Source organism: Musa acuminata, chromosome BXJ3-2, assembly GCF_036884655.1.
Source record: "Musa acuminata AAA Group cultivar baxijiao chromosome BXJ3-2, Cavendish_Baxijiao_AAA, whole genome shotgun sequence".
NCBI classification, from domain to species: Eukaryota; Viridiplantae; Streptophyta; class Magnoliopsida; order Zingiberales; family Musaceae; genus Musa; species Musa acuminata.
This window is the reverse complement of record NC_088350.1, coordinates 32,848,287-32,866,226: the sequence shown is the minus strand read 5'-3', so window position 1 is coordinate 32,866,226 and position 17,940 is coordinate 32,848,287. Positions and strand designations below refer to the sequence as shown.

Genomic DNA, 17,940 nt, shown 5'->3' with positions numbered 1-17,940 from the left:
GTCAATAATCTTCGCTCTCAAACATGAGATGTTAAGATCGTAACGACGCAAAGGGAAAAGGGATAATTACTCGAGCCAGCAAAGAAAGCATCGATCTACTAATAGGATTAACAGAGGGGACGGGGACGGGGATCATCTCTGTTATACCTGGATGAGCCAGAGAGCGGTGGCGGTAGCGGCGACGCCCCAAGTGGCGGCCGCGGCGACGTCCGTCGGCTGAGGGCGGAGGCGCGGTCGAAGGAACTTGAACATGCCCGATCCCGTCGCCATCTCCGCCAGGACCCAAATCTAATCGGTGGATCAGAAGAGGGAGACAGTAAATGCTTCCGAGGTAGGGTTTCCTTCCGATATGGACTTCGATGTTACGATGATCGAAGACTCGCTTTCCCACTAAAGGACAATTCGATACGGTCACGAGGCGTGACCTTAAGAGACCTTTCACCGCTTTAACTTAACATGCCAAGTAAAGATGGTTTTTCCTTTTTTCCCCTCATCTAAAAAAATATTTTTTTTAACCTTCTTATATTGATTAATAGCTCATATTCTACATTTTTGCTCATCTTTTTAAGAGAAAAAAAAAGGGGAAAAGGGATATTTTTAATTAAAAAAAGTCATTTGTTGGATGCAATAATAGATTATTTTAATTATTATAACACAACGGTCTTTCACTTTTTTTTTTGTTTCGATCGGTATAAATTAAGAAGGAAAATGGATGAATTATGTCATCCCAAAATATCTAGAATTCCAGATTATACACAAAATTAATTTTAAATATATTCAAGATCTTATTTATGGGGGAAATGAAACTGTTAAAACCATCAACTCATTTTTAAGAATAAAGTTTAATATGACATGTTAACTTATTTTTTTAACCTCCAAAGCAATTTCTTATAGATAACCATTTCACATAACTTTTATCTCAAACTTTTTTATTAATAAAAGATCCTTAAAAAAAACAAAATGAGAAATACAATCAACAATTGATAAAGGAGTTTATATAGATAATCCAATCACAACACATACCCCACATAATGCCCAATGATTCTGCATAATTACTCTGGTGGAATAATTCCCAACTTAATTCTGATGATTGTTGAATAACATCTGAATCTTATATTTTACTAATCATGTGATACAATTAGTTTGTCCATCGTTCATTTTGACAATTGACCTTAAAAAAATTAAAATCAGAGAAACTCTAATACCATAAAGCAACTCAAAACTTTGGGCCATATTACACAGCAATAAAGCAATGGCTTGCTGTACTGTCATTGTGGAAAGATCTATAGACCAATTCAAGTAAATCAGAAAATATTTTGTAAGAAACAATAAAAACGGATTCCATGTCTATGATATTTCCTACTAGAAAATCATGGTCAGAAAAAATATATAAGTATGTTGATTGTGCAAGATGAATCAACTAAACTAAATGGTGTAATGAGAAAGTTACACACAATTACACAGCAAACAAAAACAATAACATTGCATTTCAATTGATTATGGTGCATCTACAAACAAAGAATTCAAGCATTCCTATTCCTACGAAATCCAGTTTGGTTACTCCCACCACAAATGCAAGTGAAATATGCACATGAGCTTTAGAAGTCTGATGCAATAGCTTTGAAGAGTGAAAATACCAAAGAAGGCCAATGCTACATACACCTAGACAAACTGCTTTCTGTTTGCAATATTCAGAACTACTTAATTCTCGCTATCACTGTCACCGAGAATAGAACTTTACCATTCGAATGTTTCACCTGCAGATGAGTTCATACATCCGTTCCAACAAAGTTTAGCAGAGACCCACGCCTTTCATGAGCTATGGTTCCTCCTTTCCGTAACATGTAGTAAAAGATTAAAGCCTGCAATAAAGTCACAGGATTTTGTCTTGACATAAATTCTCGACTGAAAATGAATATAAGATATGAAGAACATCAATCGGTGTATGTTTACCAAATAGACCTAACAACAACTTCAAATATACTTGTATCTTTATGCACATTCAGTACTTGTTTACACGATCTTCATATATACATGGTGCCTGGTCGATATTAAATATAAGCAAAGAAATAATCTTACTGGAACCTTGCAAAAGTTCACAACATGAATATAAAGTTAAGATGCATAGTTGAACATCATAGTAAGATACAAGATATGCACACATCTAAAATCCATAAGAAAATGCCCAAGGAAAATGATTTGCAGGATATGAATGACGACAAGGTCAATCATTGGGTTCAATCGGCAGACTTGGATGATACGTTCTGTCTTGCTTGCCAAACAGTTGAATATGCTGATATTGCAGTGCTCGTGATGCTCACTGATTGCCTGGTGAGGTCCACGCTTTTCTTAACAGCAAGCCAAACAATCCAGATGAATCCGATCCATCCTACAGCACAATGTTGTGACAATATTTGCTGGTCAAATTACAGAGACTGCCAAAACAAAAAAGGGGAAAAAATGCAATCTCCCAATTGAAAAACCATAATAAAACAATTTTAGATTCTACGTTATGTAATCAGATGGTCTCAACAGCCAAACTAGCTTTTGGAGCCTTTATTCTTTGATTTTTGTTTTTTCCTTGGGACCTTTTTTCAAATAAAAATTAGCTACGTGCTCCAACAGTTGTACAATATCAATAAGCATTATGTACAAAATACTTGCTACAATAAGCAAAACTAATATCATATAGAACTGTCGTATCTCCATTTCAGATGCTTAAAAAATTTTGTTTTCAGCTTTTTTTATAACATACCTAATTGACAAAGGATTTTTTGGGAATAACAATGTCAAGATAGCAACAATCCCTTGTTCATTCTATAAACAATAATATAAGCTATAAGAAAAGCCAAAGACATCCTGCCTTCTTACTATCAAGTTAAGAACTATCTCTAAGAAAAATTAACAGCAAACAAATTATAATATGAGTAAGGTATACTTGAGTTAGTGCTAAGCCCCTGAAGAGAAAAGAAACTCATTATGGACCCTTTTTTTATTATTTGGATTTTGGACAAGGAACTTACTCCTAGAAAGTCATCAGCTGAAAAAAAAGCACATGATACAGATTTGAGCCAAATGACAAAACTCCATTGTTAAAGATGGAACCTCTTCTAGAAGGTGGGGAGCAACCACTAGATCATAAGTGCAGAATTTTTTTTTTTTGAGGCAACAGTCTGAGCATTCATAATGAGTAACTCACATGGAGCAACTATGTTTGCACCATCTGGGCTGTACAGCAGGGACTTGAATACCCAGAACTTTAACAAAAATAAGATAATAAATAAGTACATTTTGGTCATCTAATGGAGGGACTTGTGACGTTATAGAATACACTCCAAGTTTGAACTCCTGAATGATCATTCAGAAAGCAATGACCACGTGAGTCTTGTGAAGCAAGAAACTTGGTGAAGATTCCCCTGATTATGCCTTTGATGTGGTAAGGAAGTTGTTTAAGGAACTTATTTGATGAAAGTAACAGATCCTTAGGAGAACAAGGTCTTTATTAGCAGGGCTACATTCTAGTTCATCGAGCAAAAGCAATGAAAAGACTACACAGGAGTTTTTGCTGCTCAAGTACAGCATTTTATGTCTGTTTGTTGTTCAGCTCAGACAACATCAATTTCCAGAGGATAAAAGGTAGATTTTTTTTGCATTATATAGCCCCCGGAAATTAAGAGACACTAGATGAGAATAAAATGAAAATTGTTACATACCAGTAGCTATCAAGACGACAACTATTGCTGAGATGGTTGTAGTTGAAATCACAAAAGTTGCAAATAGTAATGCTCCAATATAAACTGCAGTTAAGCACGTAAGGAAGACAACTAAAAAGCCTCCAGCAGCTGCAGATGATACTAGAAAGGAGATAATGATAGCATTTAATGTGGCCGCGAACAAGAAAAACATGCAAATCATCAGCCCTGTCAATGCCAGAAGAGTGATTGTTCCAACCTGTCATGCAGCAAAGACAACTGTAAGTTGTTCTCAATTTGAATTGAAGTGACAAACCTAGGGTTTCTACTTAAAACTATCAACATATTACTACTTGAACTAGCATAAACTCAGACACTCCACACATCCTGTGGTGTGTACAAGTGACTAAGCAGCAACAGGAGACAAAAAGGAAGTAACCAGTGCAGTGTGTATAAGTGACTAGGTTCCCATCAATGTGGAGTCTGGGGGAGGATTAATATATACAGCCTTCCCTCCAAATATAAAGAGACTGTTTATGTAGCAAAAGTAGTCAAATGACAAAATTTTAAAATGAACTTTTGATTGTAAATACTGGCACTGAAAAGAAACTCCAATAGCTTTCGTGTCAAGCTTGCACCAAAGAACTAAAGTTTGAAGATTGGCTTTGAGCAGATAATATGATGCAGGATGCTGCAGTTGCATTTGCCAGATGTGTAACTGAAGTAATATGCTGCAGACAGAATCTTAGTTCCTCATAAGGTGCAAACATTGTATACGTTAGCATAAGAAGATACAATAACTTGAAAGCATTGCAAACAGAAAGTGCAACTTGCATTATCAAATATGAGCATGGTTTTCGGCCTGAGGCTTCCATAGACAATAACACATAGTTTCAACTCAAAATGTGTAATAGAAACTTTCAATTTGCAAGAAAATTTAGTCATTAACCTGAACTTCAACTATCAATTTGTTATTTGGTGTCTCCCAGTATACAATTTGCATAGATTTTCAACTTCAACTATCAATTTGTTATCAACTTTATCTGACTTCTCATTCTTCCTTACAGCAGGTGTAGAGAACCTCCTATTCTAGTGCCACAAACTTGTTCCACTTCCTCGTCTGACTAAGCTTCAACCCCTTCATGCCCGTACAACCCCACAGAGAAGCACCCACATGAAAATTATTCCCATTGATGGGGCTTCCAACCCTACCTCACTGTTTTTAGCTACATCATAATGTATGTGTTAATCACGATAGAACCACACTTACTATACTCGGTTTCTTTCACCCTTAGGTGGCTGCCAATGCCTCACACCAAACGACCAAATTGCCCAAGATCCTTGAAGTCTACACTTTAGTTTCTCGACACCATATTCTACTATTCAGATTCAAGAAAATTTTCCTTGTCAACACTTTTTGATTTATATAGACTCCAGCACCACCCACCCTCCATTACTAGGACCAAGTGCACATAAGACTGGATACAGTGAAATGTTGAGAATCTAACTAAAACCACCGCCCTTACTTCATCCTAAAGACCTTGTATCTACCTCTCTTCCATGTATATGAATGCCTCCCTTCAAAACACCAAATAGTCTAAGGTTCCCAACATACATAACATTGCTTTTGACACTATATCCTACAAGTCACATCAATCCCTTAATTTGTTTACAGATGGCCAGGGACAAATTAACTCCTTTTCAGTAAGAGAATAATGGCTACCTGATGCAAGTCCTAAATACAACTTGACAAAGTGAAAATGGATCAATTTACTGTTTCTTCTACATAACATGCCCACTTCACTATTTAGACACCCAAATCAGATAACGAGAGATTCATTCACTATGTTTCTTTTTCCAACTGTCACATATACTAATAGTTAATCTCTTAAAATGAAATCTTACAATGAATTCCTAATATGTCACGAGATTTACTTATTGTATTTTTACTTCTAAGAACTACAGGAACTTGAATATTTGTATCAGCCTAAGTTTCTGAAATGAACCACTTTCTTTGGATCAGAAAACATAGCCTAGGATGAAAACAAGGTATATGACTCACTATGCTTACCTGTCATGGGTTACTAAGGACATGTTGATATGTTTATATCTTGAAATTACTAGGCCAACAACCATTCTCCATGGCTAAATTTCTTCACAGCCCATCCTACAAATTACTCCAAACTATTGGATATCCCTTGCCTACAACTGCAAGGCAGAAACCTTTGCTACATCTGCAGTCTGTTCCTGGCAACAACTGGAGCATCTCCATGTGATAGTACAGAATTCAGTCTATATATCAAAAAAAGAAGTTAAACTGAAATTTAAAAAAGAAAAGGGCTACTTTGCAGGCATTCCAGAAGCAAAATCTTTAAATCTTACATTTACTGCAAGGATTTTTCTTTTCTTTTTCCTAGTTTTAAGGAAAAGAAGAGGTGAGAAAATCAACTAACGAACTTTTCCCTTGAAAAAAATCGGAATTTTGAACTAGGGCAAGGTAAACACTCCCTAAGGTTTCATTTGACAGAATATAAACTGCGACAAGCAGTGGATTACAGGCTTAAATTGCATAAAATTGTATTAACCTAAGCAGTATTATCTTTGACAAAATAAAAATAAGGATAACAAATGCAGTTACCCTCGACTCGAAACCCTTTTCAGAGATCTGGTACCTTAAGACAACCTTAACTGACTAAATTAAGTCGGTAATCCTCCCACGTCGTTCCTGGGGCCGAAAAGTCTGAGTAGTTCTATATACTTCTCATCAAAGATCTTAGCTTTCTGAATCAACATACCAAACATCGACTCAAAATCTTACAATTACAAGAGGGGTTGAAAACGGACCACCAAAGAATATTCGATTCAATTAGCTGGAAGATTTTATAAGCGATCATCACTGCACGAAGAAGGCAATCCACGCACCGCGATGACAAACAGAGCACGAGGAGAGCCACCGCGGCGGGTCCACAAGAGGAGGTCCCGGGCGGAGTTCCTGGAAGCTTCTCGGAGGCAGGGAGAGGCCTTGTAATAGGAAAACTTGAGCCGCTGAAGGAATGCGGGAGGAGGCGACGCCTCGGGCGGTGGCAAGACGACGCCGGCGAGGAAGTCACAGATGACGGAGTAGAGCGTAAGTTCGCCCTCAGAGGCGGAGGGGCCAACCTCGATCTCGATCGGACCGGGGAGACCACCGTCCGCGCCCACTCCACCGTTGGTTCTCGTCGTCTCCCCGTCGGAGTCCACCATCTCACACTGAGAGAGAGAGAGAGAGAGAAGAGGCTGGGGGTGGGGTTGCGTTTAAAACGTGTCAACGCTGGCGCGTCTAGATATGCCCAATAGAAATGACTCCTCAAACAGAGCACATCAACGTGGATTAAACGATGGACCCACCGGCAACTTCGTTGGCTGACATGGCAGGTAACTAAGTGGGTACGAAAAATCTCGAGTCGCAAAGGGTTGTTCTTGATCTTTCTCAACTCTCCTAATGATTGATAAAGACTAGTAATAGTTAAAACAGGACTATTTCTAGGGAAAGCTTTTTCGCATAGCGTCCTCGTTTCTAAAATGATCAAAAAGTGTTTGCACGAATTTTCGAAAAAAAATCGTTACTTTTCAAAATTTTTTGTAAAGTATTTTTCTTTAAAAAACTTTTAAAATTATATTTTTTTAATAATTATTTTACCCTCGCTCTTGGACCAGTCAATCGCCCACCTTCACCTTGAACTGTCATTTGCAATTCTCGTCATTGAACGTAAGGGAGGAAAGAAGGAGGGGCATCATCGACCATGAGCAAAGATAGAGAGTGATAGTATATCTTTATCCACCATCGACAAAAGAAGGGTTTATGGCTTTCATTGTCACCCACAAAGCCTCCCTCGTGTCATCGACCACAGGCGAGAAAGAAGAGGGTGTGACTCACCCTTGTCGTTGACAACAAGGGATGAAGGAGAATGCACACACTTTTAACGTCACTGTCTTGTGCAAGGGTCACTAGCAAGGTGTGTAGCAATCGGATCGACAGGGTCAATGAAGGTAAATCCAATGAAAGAAGGGGGCAAAATGACCTTTTTACATTGCCAAGAGCGTTGTTTCAAAATTTTTCAAATTAAAAATGCAATACAAGAAATATAAAAAAGTATGAGATTTTTTAGAGAATTTGACCTACGAGTCTTTACTTTTTTAAGAGTAAATTCTTGAAAAAAAACTCTCCATGTTCCATAATTTTTCAAATAGCATCATAGGTTTCAAAAATTCCTTTAGAGCACCATTTTTTTTTTCTTCCAAAATGATTATCCTATCCCCTATTACCCTCACTCAACACCTACCTATGCTATCATCTTGTCTATCACCACCCTTTGTCAGACCCACCTAGTGATAGAGGCACAATGGGCTTTGTCGCATCCTGTTGGACCAGCAATGAAGCAGCTCTCGTCACCCTCACGCGAGCAAAGGCATAAGCGACACTACATGACACCTCTGCAATTAGTAGTGGTCTTCGACACCCTTGAGTAAGGGTGTAAGCAATAATGGCTGTTAGTTTGGCAAGTCCCATAGTCCCACATCGGGAAAATCAGACTTGTTGTCTCGTCTTGGAATTATAAATAAGGGCCTGAGCTTTGATGTTAGACACACCACGAGAAGTACCACAGACACCACAAGAAGTATAGCAGGCATCACAAGAAAACCTGCTTATGGTTTGAAGTCTTCTTGTTTAGGAAGCTGAAGGTGTTTTATGGCCTAGGAACATTTCCTAAGGCATTTGTAAGTGTCCCTCTTTTATAATAGTAGTTTGCTCCTCTTTCTTCCGTGGATGTAGGTTAAAGTCATTTGACCGAACCACGTATATCTGGTGTTCTGGTGTTTTGTTTGTTCTTGTCGCTTTTATTATTTCCGCTTTATTGTCTTTGTTGTGTTGCCAAAATTACCCTTTGGTAAATATCCTGGGGCTAGCTCTAACAAACTGGTATCAGAGCCTGGTTCTGGGATCTTTTGGCAACAATGACAATATCAAAGATCGTTATCGAGAAATTCGACAGAAATGTCAACTTCGGCATGTTGCAACTCAAGATGGAGGCCATTCTGGTTCAAGACGGAGTTGATTTGGCACTTCAGGGTACTGAGAACATTCCAGATGGTACGTCAAAGGAAGATCTGGAGGTAGCTACGGAGACTACGGCTAAGAGCATGTGGGACAAACTTAAAGCCTTGTACATGAAGAGGACAGTGGAGAATCGTCTCTACTTGAAGCAGAGACTATATATGCTTCGGATGATTGAAGGTACATCTATACTCTCGCATCTTGATAAGTTTGATTCTTTGGTTATGGATTTGGAGGATATAGATGCAAAAATGGATGATGAGGATAAGGCTTTGTTACTCTTGTGTTCTCTTCCCCAATCTTTTAAGCATTTCCGTGATACTTTGATTTATGGAAAAGAAACAGTTTTGTATCAAGAAATTAAATCTGCATTGAAATCTAAGGAGTAGATAGACAAGAATATCACTGGGGAAAGTAGAGAGAATCAGGCTGAGGGTCTGGTTGTTAGGGGGAGAATGGATAAAAGAGAATTTGACAGTAGTAGATCTAAATCTAGATCTAAATCCAGACATAGAAATTTGGAATGCAGATATTGTCATAAAATGGGGCACATTAAATCTGATTGCTTTAAATTGAAAAATAAATTAAAGCAAAAGGAAAAATTTGTTGAGAAAACTATTGAATCCGCTGAAGCTAGTGTAGCATCTGATGAGAATTTTGGAAATATTTTCTTTGCTATTGATGACAGGATAAAGTCTAAAAATGAATGGATTTTAGATTCAGGTTGTTCTTATCACATGTGTCCCAATAGGGATTTGTTTTCCACATATGAATCTTGTAATGGTAGAATTGTTTTGATGGGCAATAATGCCGCATGTGATGTTGTTGGTAGAGGAACAATCCGAATTAAAATGCATGATGGTATTGTGAGGACGCTCACTAATGTTAGATATGTTCCTGATTTGAAAAAGAATCTCATCTCTTTAGGCACCTTAGAGGCCCTTGGGTGTAAATACACAGCTGAAGGTGGAGTTATGAAAGTTTCTAGAAGTGCCCTTATTGTTATGAAAGCTTGTAGGTCTGGTAGCTTGTATATTCTGCAGGGAACTACTGTCACAGGTTCAGTTGCAGTTTCGTCATCATCATTGTCTGATTCTGACATCACCAAATTATGGCATATGCGTTTGGGTCATATGAGCGAGAAAGGTTTGAGCATGTTGAGCGAAAGAGGTCTACTTTGCGGACAGAGTACTGGGCCACTTGACTTTTGTGAACACTGCATTTTTGGAAAGCAGAAAAGAGTCAGCTTCAATTCTCCGGCAGTTCACAAAACGAAAGGTACTCTTGACTATATTCATTCAGACCTTTAGGGTCCAGCTCAAGTTCAGTCTAAGGGTGGTGCCAGGTATATGTTGACTTTCATTGATGATTATTCCAGGAAAGTTTGGGTTTATTTTCTGAAGCATAAAAATGATGTTTTTCTAACCTTTAAACAATGAAAGGCTTTGATTGAGAAGCAAACATGTAAACAGATTAAGCGGCTTCGAACAGATAATGGCATGGAATTTTGTGAAGGTGACTTTGAAGAATTCTGCAAAAATGAAGGAATCGTTCGGCATCGCACTGTTAGGATGACACCTCAGCAAAATGGTGTGGCTGAACGTATGAATAGAACACTCTTGGAGAGAGCGAGGTGTATGATCTCAAATGCAGGGTTGACAAAAGACTTTTGGGCAGAGGCGATTAATATGGCCTGTTACGTTGTCAACCGCGCTCCTTCTGCAGCACTTAACTTTAAAACTCCAGAGGAAGTTTGGTCAGGTACTCCTGCTGATTATTCTGATTTTAAAATTTTTGGGTGCCCAGCATACATGCATGTAAATGAAGGAAAATTAGAGCCTCGGGCTAAAAAGTGTATTTTCCTTGGGTATGCTTCTGGGGTGAAAGGATACAGATTATGGTGTCCTGATCCCAAATCCCCAAAATTTATAATCAGTAGAGATGTTACTTTTGATGAATTATCTATGCTATCTTCTAAAGAGGAATCTACTAGTTGTACAAATGATAATGCGCAGAAGCAGGTGGAGCTTGAGATTGGGAGTTCAGATTCCTTTAAGTCGAACTCTTCTACTCAAAGAATGCCAGTAGGTGGTCCCGAGTCTACTGACGCAGATGATCCAGAGGAAGAGCAATATTCCATAGCCAAGGATAGACCACGAAGAGATATTCGACCACCACAAAGATATGCAAATTTGGTTGCATATGCTTTGTCTGTTGCAGAAGAGACAAGTGAAGTTGGTGAGCCTATTTCCTACTCAGATGCAGTTTCTTGTGATAATTCCGCTAAGTGGTTGATTGCGATGAATGAAGAAATTGAGTCTCTCCATCGGAATAGAACTTGGGATCTTGTGAAGCCGCCTTCTGGTAAGAAAATTGTTGGATGCAAATGGGTCTTCAAAAGGAAGGAAGGTATTCCAGGGGTTGAAGATGCAAGGTACAAAGCACGGTTGGTTGCAAAGGGCTATAGTCAGGTACATGGTGTTGATTTTAATGATGTATTTTCACCTGTTGTTAAACATAGCTCTATTCGTGTTTTGCTTGCTTTAGTTGCCATGTATGATTTGGAATTGGAGCAACTTGATGTCAAGACAGCTTTCTTACATGGTGAACTTGAAGAACAAATTTATATGGAGCAACCTCATGGATTTGAAGTTGATGGTAAGGAAGACCATGTTTGCTTGTTAAAGAAATCTTTGTATGGATTGAAGCAGTCTCCAAGACAGTGGTATAAGAGGTTTGATTCTTTTATGTTGGGTCATGGTTACACGAGGAGCATGTATGATAGTTGTGTTTACTTCCGGAAGTTAACTGATGGCTCTTTTGTGTATTTGTTGCTTTATGTTGATGACATGCTTATTGCAGCTAAGAATTTGTCAGAAATTCACATTTTGAAAATGCAGCTGAGTAGTGAATTTGAAATGAAAGATTTGGGAGCAGCTAAGAAAATTCTTGGCATGGAGATCAAAAGAGATCGAGGAGTTGGAAAATTATTTCTGACTCAGAAAAATTACCTCAAGAAAGTCTTGGAGAGGTTTGGCATGAAAAATGCTAAGCCAGTTAGTACTCCTCTTGCTAGCCATTTTCGGCTATCTGCTGCTCAGTCACCACAGTCAGTTGAAGAGGAAGAATATATGGTGAAAGTTCCATATTCTAGTGCCATCGGCAGTATTATGTATGCAATGGTTTGTACTCGTCCAGATATTTCACAAGCAGTCAGTGTGGTTAGTAGATATATGTCTCGCCCGGGTAAAACACATTGGCAGGCTGTGAAGTGGATTCTCAGATACTTGCAAGGGACTTCAGATGCTTGTTTGGAGTTTGGAAAAAATCGTGACACTTTGGTTGGTTTCGTCGACTCTGATTATGCTGCGGATCTTGATAAACGAAGATCTTTGACAGGCTATGTATTTTGCGTTGGCGGTTGTGCAGTTAGTTGGAAAGCTTCCTTACAACCTGTCGTAGCTTTATCTACTACAGAGGCAGAATATATGGCAGTGACAGAGGCGATCAAAGAAGTTTTATGGTTAAGAGGATTGTTCAGCGAATTATGTCTGCATCAAAGTGTTACTACAATTTACTGTGATAGTCAAAGTGCTATTCATTTGACTAAAGACCAGATGTATCATGAGAGGACAAAACACATCGATGTGAAGTTTCATTTTATTCGGGATATCATTGCTGAAGGAAAAGTCCTTGTTCAGAAAATTCATACGAAGGACAATCCAGCTGATATGTTTACGAAGCCTCTTCCGGTTTACAAGTTCAAGCAGTGCTTGGACTTGGTTGGTGTTCATTGTTGGTGATTGCCCGTTGGGGCTTTTGTGAAGAAGGTGGAGCAAGTTTTGTTGGGACATACCAAGGTGGAGATTTGTTAGTTTGGCAAGTCCCATAGTCCCACATCGGAAAAATCAGACTTGTTGTCTCGTCTTGGAACTATAAATAAGGGCCTGAGCTTTGATGTTAGACACACCACGAGAAGTACCACAGACACCACAAGAAGTATAGCAAGCATCACAAGAAAACCTGCTTATGGTTTGAAGTCTTCTTGTTTAGGAAGCTGAAGGTGTTTTATGGCCTAGGAACATTTCCTAAGGCATTTGTAAGTGTCCCTCTTTTATAATAGTAGTTTGCTCCTCTTTCTTCCGTGGATGTAGGTCAAAGTCATTTGACCGAACCACGTATATCTGGTGTTCTGGTGTTTTGTTTGTTCTTGTCGCTTTTATTATTTCCGCTTTATTGTCTTTGTTGTGTTGCCAAAATTACCCTTTGGTAAATATCCTGGGGCTAGCTCTAACAAACTGGTATCAGAGCCTGGTTCTGGGATCTTTTGGCAACAATGACAATATCAAAGATCGTTATCGAGAAATTCGACAGAAATGTCAACTTCGGCATGTTGCAACTCAAGATGGAGGCCATTCTGGTTCAAGACGGAGTTGATTTGGCACTTCAGGGTACTGAGAACATTCCAGATGGTACGTCAAAGGAAGATCTGGAGGTAGCTACGGAGACTACGGCTAAGAGCATGTGGGACAAACTTAAAGCCTTGTACATGAAGAGGACAGTGGAGAATCGTCTCTACTTGAAGCAGAGACTATATATGCTTCGGATGATTGAAGGTACATCTATACTCTCGCATCTTGATAAGTTTGATTCTTTGGTTATGGATTTGGAGGATATAGATGCAAAAATGGATGATGAGGATAAGGCTTTGTTACTCTTGTGTTCTCTTCCCCAATCTTTTAAGCATTTCCGTGATACTTTGATTTATGGAAAAGAAACAGTTTTGTATCAAGAAATTAAATCTGCATTGAAATCTAAGGAGTAGATAGACAAGAATATCACTGGGGAAAGTAGAGAGAATCAGGCTGAGGGTCTGGTTGTTAGGGGGAGAATGGATAAAAGAGAATTTGACAGTAGTAGATCTAAATCTAGATCTAAATCCAGACATAGAAATTTGGAATGCAGATATTGTCATAAAATGGGGCACATTAAATCTGATTGCTTTAAATTGAAAAATAAATTAAAGCAAAAGGAAAAATTTGTTGAGAAAACTATTGAATCCGCTGAAGCTAGTGTAGCATCTGATGAGAATTTTGGAAATATTTTCTTTGCTATTGATGACAGGATAAAGTCTAAAAATGAATGGATTTTAGATTCAGGTTGTTCTTATCACATGTGTCCCAATAGGGATTTGTTTTCCACATATGAATCTTGTAATGGTAGAATTGTTTTGATGGGCAATAATGCCGCATGTGATGTTGTTGGTAGAGGAACAATCCGAATTAAAATGCATGATGGTATTGTGAGGACGCTCACTAATGTTAGATATGTTCCTGATTTGAAAAAGAATCTCATCTCTTTAGGCACCTTAGAGGCCCTTGGGTGTAAATACACAGCTGAAGGTGGAGTTATGAAAGTTTCTAGAAGTGCCCTTATTGTTATGAAAGCTTGTAGGTCTGGTAGCTTGTATATTCTGCAGGGAACTACTGTCACAGGTTCAGTTGCAGTTTCGTCATCATCATTGTCTGATTCTGACATCACCAAATTATGGCATATGCGTTTGGGTCATATGAGCGAGAAAGGTTTGAGCATGTTGAGCGAAAGAGGTCTACTTTGCGGACAGAGTACTGGGCCACTTGACTTTTGTGAACACTGCATTTTTGGAAAGCAGAAAAGAGTCAGCTTCAATTCTCCGGCAGTTCACAAAACGAAAGGTACTCTTGACTATATTCATTCAGACCTTTAGGGTCCAGCTCAAGTTCAGTCTAAGGGTGGTGCCAGGTATATGTTGACTTTCATTGATGATTATTCCAGGAAAGTTTGGGTTTATTTTCTGAAGCATAAAAATGATGTTTTTCTAACCTTTAAACAATGAAAGGCTTTGATTGAGAAGCAAACATGTAAACAGATTAAGCGGCTTCGAACAGATAATGGCATGGAATTTTGTGAAGGTGACTTTGAAGAATTCTGCAAAAATGAAGGAATCGTTCGGCATCGCACTGTTAGGATGACACCTCAGCAAAATGGTGTGGCTGAACGTATGAATAGAACACTCTTGGAGAGAGCGAGGTGTATGATCTCAAATGCAGGGTTGACAAAAGACTTTTGGGCAGAGGCGATTAATATGGCCTGTTACGTTGTCAACCGCGCTCCTTCTGCAGCACTTAACTTTAAAACTCCAGAGGAAGTTTGGTCAGGTACTCCTGCTGATTATTCTGATTTTAAAATTTTTGGGTGCCCAGCATACATGCATGTAAATGAAGGAAAATTAGAGCCTCGGGCTAAAAAGTGTATTTTCCTTGGGTATGCTTCTGGGGTGAAAGGATACAGATTATGGTGTCCTGATCCCAAATCCCCAAAATTTATAATCAGTAGAGATGTTACTTTTGATGAATTATCTATGCTATCTTCTAAAGAGGAATCTACTAGTTGTACAAATGATAATGCGCAGAAGCAGGTGGAGCTTGAGATTGGGAGTTCAGATTCCTTTAAGTCGAACTCTTCTACTCAAAGAATGCCAGTAGGTGGTCCCGAGTCTACTGACGCAGATGATCCAGAGGAAGAGCAATATTCCATAGCCAAGGATAGACCACGAAGAGATATTCGACCACCACAAAGATATGCAAATTTGGTTGCATATGCTTTGTCTGTTGCAGAAGAGACAAGTGAAGTTGGTGAGCCTACTTCCTACTCAGATGCAGTTTCTTGTGATAATTCCGCTAAGTGGTTGATTGCGATGAATGAAGAAATTGAGTCTCTCCATCGGAATAGAACTTGGGATCTTGTGAAGCCGCCTTCTGGTAAGAAAATTGTTGGATGCAAATGGGTCTTCAAAAGGAAGGAAGGTATTCCAGGGGTTGAAGATGCAAGGTACAAAGCACGGTTGGTTGCAAAGGGCTATAGTCAGGTACATGGTGTTGATTTTAATGATGTATTTTCACCTGTTGTTAAACATAGCTCTATTCGTGTTTTGTTTGCTTTAGTTGCCATGTATGATTTGGAATTGGAGCAACTTGATGTCAAGACAGCTTTCTTACATGGTGAACTTGAAGAACAAATTTATATGGAGCAACCTCATGGATTTGAAGTTGATGGTAAGGAAGACCATGTTTGCTTGTTAAAGAAATCTTTGTATGGATTGAAGCAGTCTCCAAGACAGTGGTATAAGAGGTTTGATTCTTTTATGTTGGGTCATGGTTACACGAGGAGCATGTATGATAGTTGTGTTTACTTCCGGAAGTTAACTGATGGCTCTTTTGTGTATTTGTTGCTTTATGTTGATGACATGCTTATTGCAGCTAAGAATTTGTCAGAAATTCACATTTTGAAAATGCAGCTGAGTAGTGAATTTGAAATGAAAGATTTGGGAGCAGCTAAGAAAATTCTTGGCATGGAGATCAAAAGAGATCGAGGAGTTGGAAAATTATTTCTGACTCAGAAAAATTACCTCAAGAAAGTCTTGGAGAGGTTTGGCATGAAAAATGCTAAGCCAGTTAGTACTCCTCTTGCTAGCCATTTTCGGCTATCTGCTGCTCAGTCACCACAGTCAGTTGAAGAGGAAGAATATATGGTGAAAGTTCCATATTCTAGTGCCATCGGCAGTATTATGTATGCAATGGTTTGTACTCGTCCAGATATTTCACAAGCAGTCAGTGTGGTTAGTAGATATATGTCTCGCCCGGGTAAAACACATTGGCAGGCTGTGAAGTGGATTCTCAGATACTTGCAAGGGACTTCAGATGCTTGTTTGGAGTTTGGAAAAAATCGTGACACTTTGGTTGGTTTCGTCGACTCTGATTATGCTGCGGATCTTGATAAACGAAGATCTTTGACAGGCTATGTATTTTGCGTTGGCGGTTGTGCAGTTAGTTGGAAAGCTTCCTTACAACCTGTCGTAGCTTTATCTACTACAGAGGCAGAATATATGGCAGTGACAGAGGCGATCAAAGAAGTTTTATGGTTAAGAGGATTGTTCAGCGAATTATGTCTGCATCAAAGTGTTACTACAATTTACTGTGATAGTCAAAGTGCTATTCATTTGACTAAAGACCAGATGTATCATGAGAGGACAAAACACATCGATGTGAAGTTTCATTTTATTCGGGATATCATTGCTGAAGGAAAAGTCCTTGTTCAGAAAATTCATACGAAGGACAATCCAGCTGATATGTTTACGAAGCCTCTTCCGGTTTACAAGTTCAAGCAGTGCTTGGACTTGGTTGGTGTTCATTGTTGGTGATTGCCCGTTGGGGCTTTTGTGAAGAAGGTGGAGCAAGTTTTGTTGGGACATACCAAGGTGGAGATTTGTTAGTTTGGCAAGTCCCATAGTCCCACATCGGAAAAATCAGACTTGTTGTCTCGTCTTGGAACTATAAATAAGGGCCTGAGCTTTGATGTTAGACACACCACGAGAAGTACCACAGACACCACAAGAAGTATAGCAAGCATCACAAGAAAACCTGCTTATGGTTTGAAGTCTTCTTGTTTAGGAAGCTGAAGGTGTTTTATGGCCTAGGAACATTTCCTAAGGCATTTGTAAGTGTCCCTCTTTTATAATAGTAGTTTGCTCCTCTTTCTTCCGTGGATGTAGGTCAAAGTCATTTGACCGAACCACGTATATCTGGTGTTCTGGTGTTTTGTTTGTTCTTGTCGCTTTTATTATTTCCGCTTTATTGTCTTTGTTGTGTTGCCAAAATTACCCTTTGGTAAATATCCTGGGGCTAGCTCTAACAATGGCGACCCTTATAAACCTTACATAAGCATGGGTTTAGCCACATTGTGTGGCTCTTTGCAATCAACAATAATGGTGAGGGTTGAGAGTTTAGCAAGGTCCAATTGGGGTTGCACAACCTCCTCTTTGGCATCAATCGCACTCGAGAAAAGGAGAGACGAGGGAGGCGGGGGTGGGGGGCGGAGGTGGTTTAGGAGGGCATGATTTGCTCTCACAGCGATGACAGTGAGGATCAAGGGATGGGTGAGGGCTAATGGGCGAGGTAGCCATGTACGAGGTGGAGGGGAGTCGTTGGTGGGGTGCAAGGCTAGCACAAGCAAATGCACAACTAGGGACGAGGCTTAGAGGTGCTTTGTGAGAAATTTGGGTACTTTGCGAAAATTTTTCAAACTTAGGATGCTATACGAGAAATTCTAAAATAT

General features: G+C 39.1%; 1 protein-coding gene across 1 annotated transcript; it reads right to left on the bottom strand.

Annotated features, from left to right (window-relative positions):
• Positions 1 to 1,963: 1,963 nt before the first annotated feature.
• Positions 1,964 to 6,989, bottom strand: LOC135630901 (uncharacterized). The gene is made up of 3 exons (XM_065138196.1): positions 6,615 to 6,989; positions 3,714 to 3,951; positions 1,964 to 2,389 (listed from the first exon to the last, which is right to left on the bottom strand). The coding sequence occupies exons 1-3, from the start codon at positions 6,933 to 6,935 to the stop codon at positions 2,238 to 2,240; spliced, it is 711 nt and encodes a 236-aa protein (XP_064994268.1). The 5' UTR covers positions 6,936 to 6,989; the 3' UTR covers positions 1,964 to 2,237.
• Positions 6,990 to 17,940: the final 10,951 nt, after the last annotated feature.

Coding starts and splice junctions, on each gene's coding strand:
- LOC135630901 (XM_065138196.1), bottom strand. CDS start 6,935: ATGGTGGACTCCGACGGGGAGACGACGAGAACCAACGGTGGAGTGGGC. Junction 3,952..6,614: donor GTGCTCTGTTTGTCATCGCG/GTGCGTGGATTG, acceptor GCTGCATGACAG/GTTGGAACAATCACTCTTCT. Junction 2,390..3,713: donor TGTCGTCTTGATAGCTACTG/GTATGTAACAAT, acceptor ATTGTGCTGTAG/GATGGATCGGATTCATCTGG.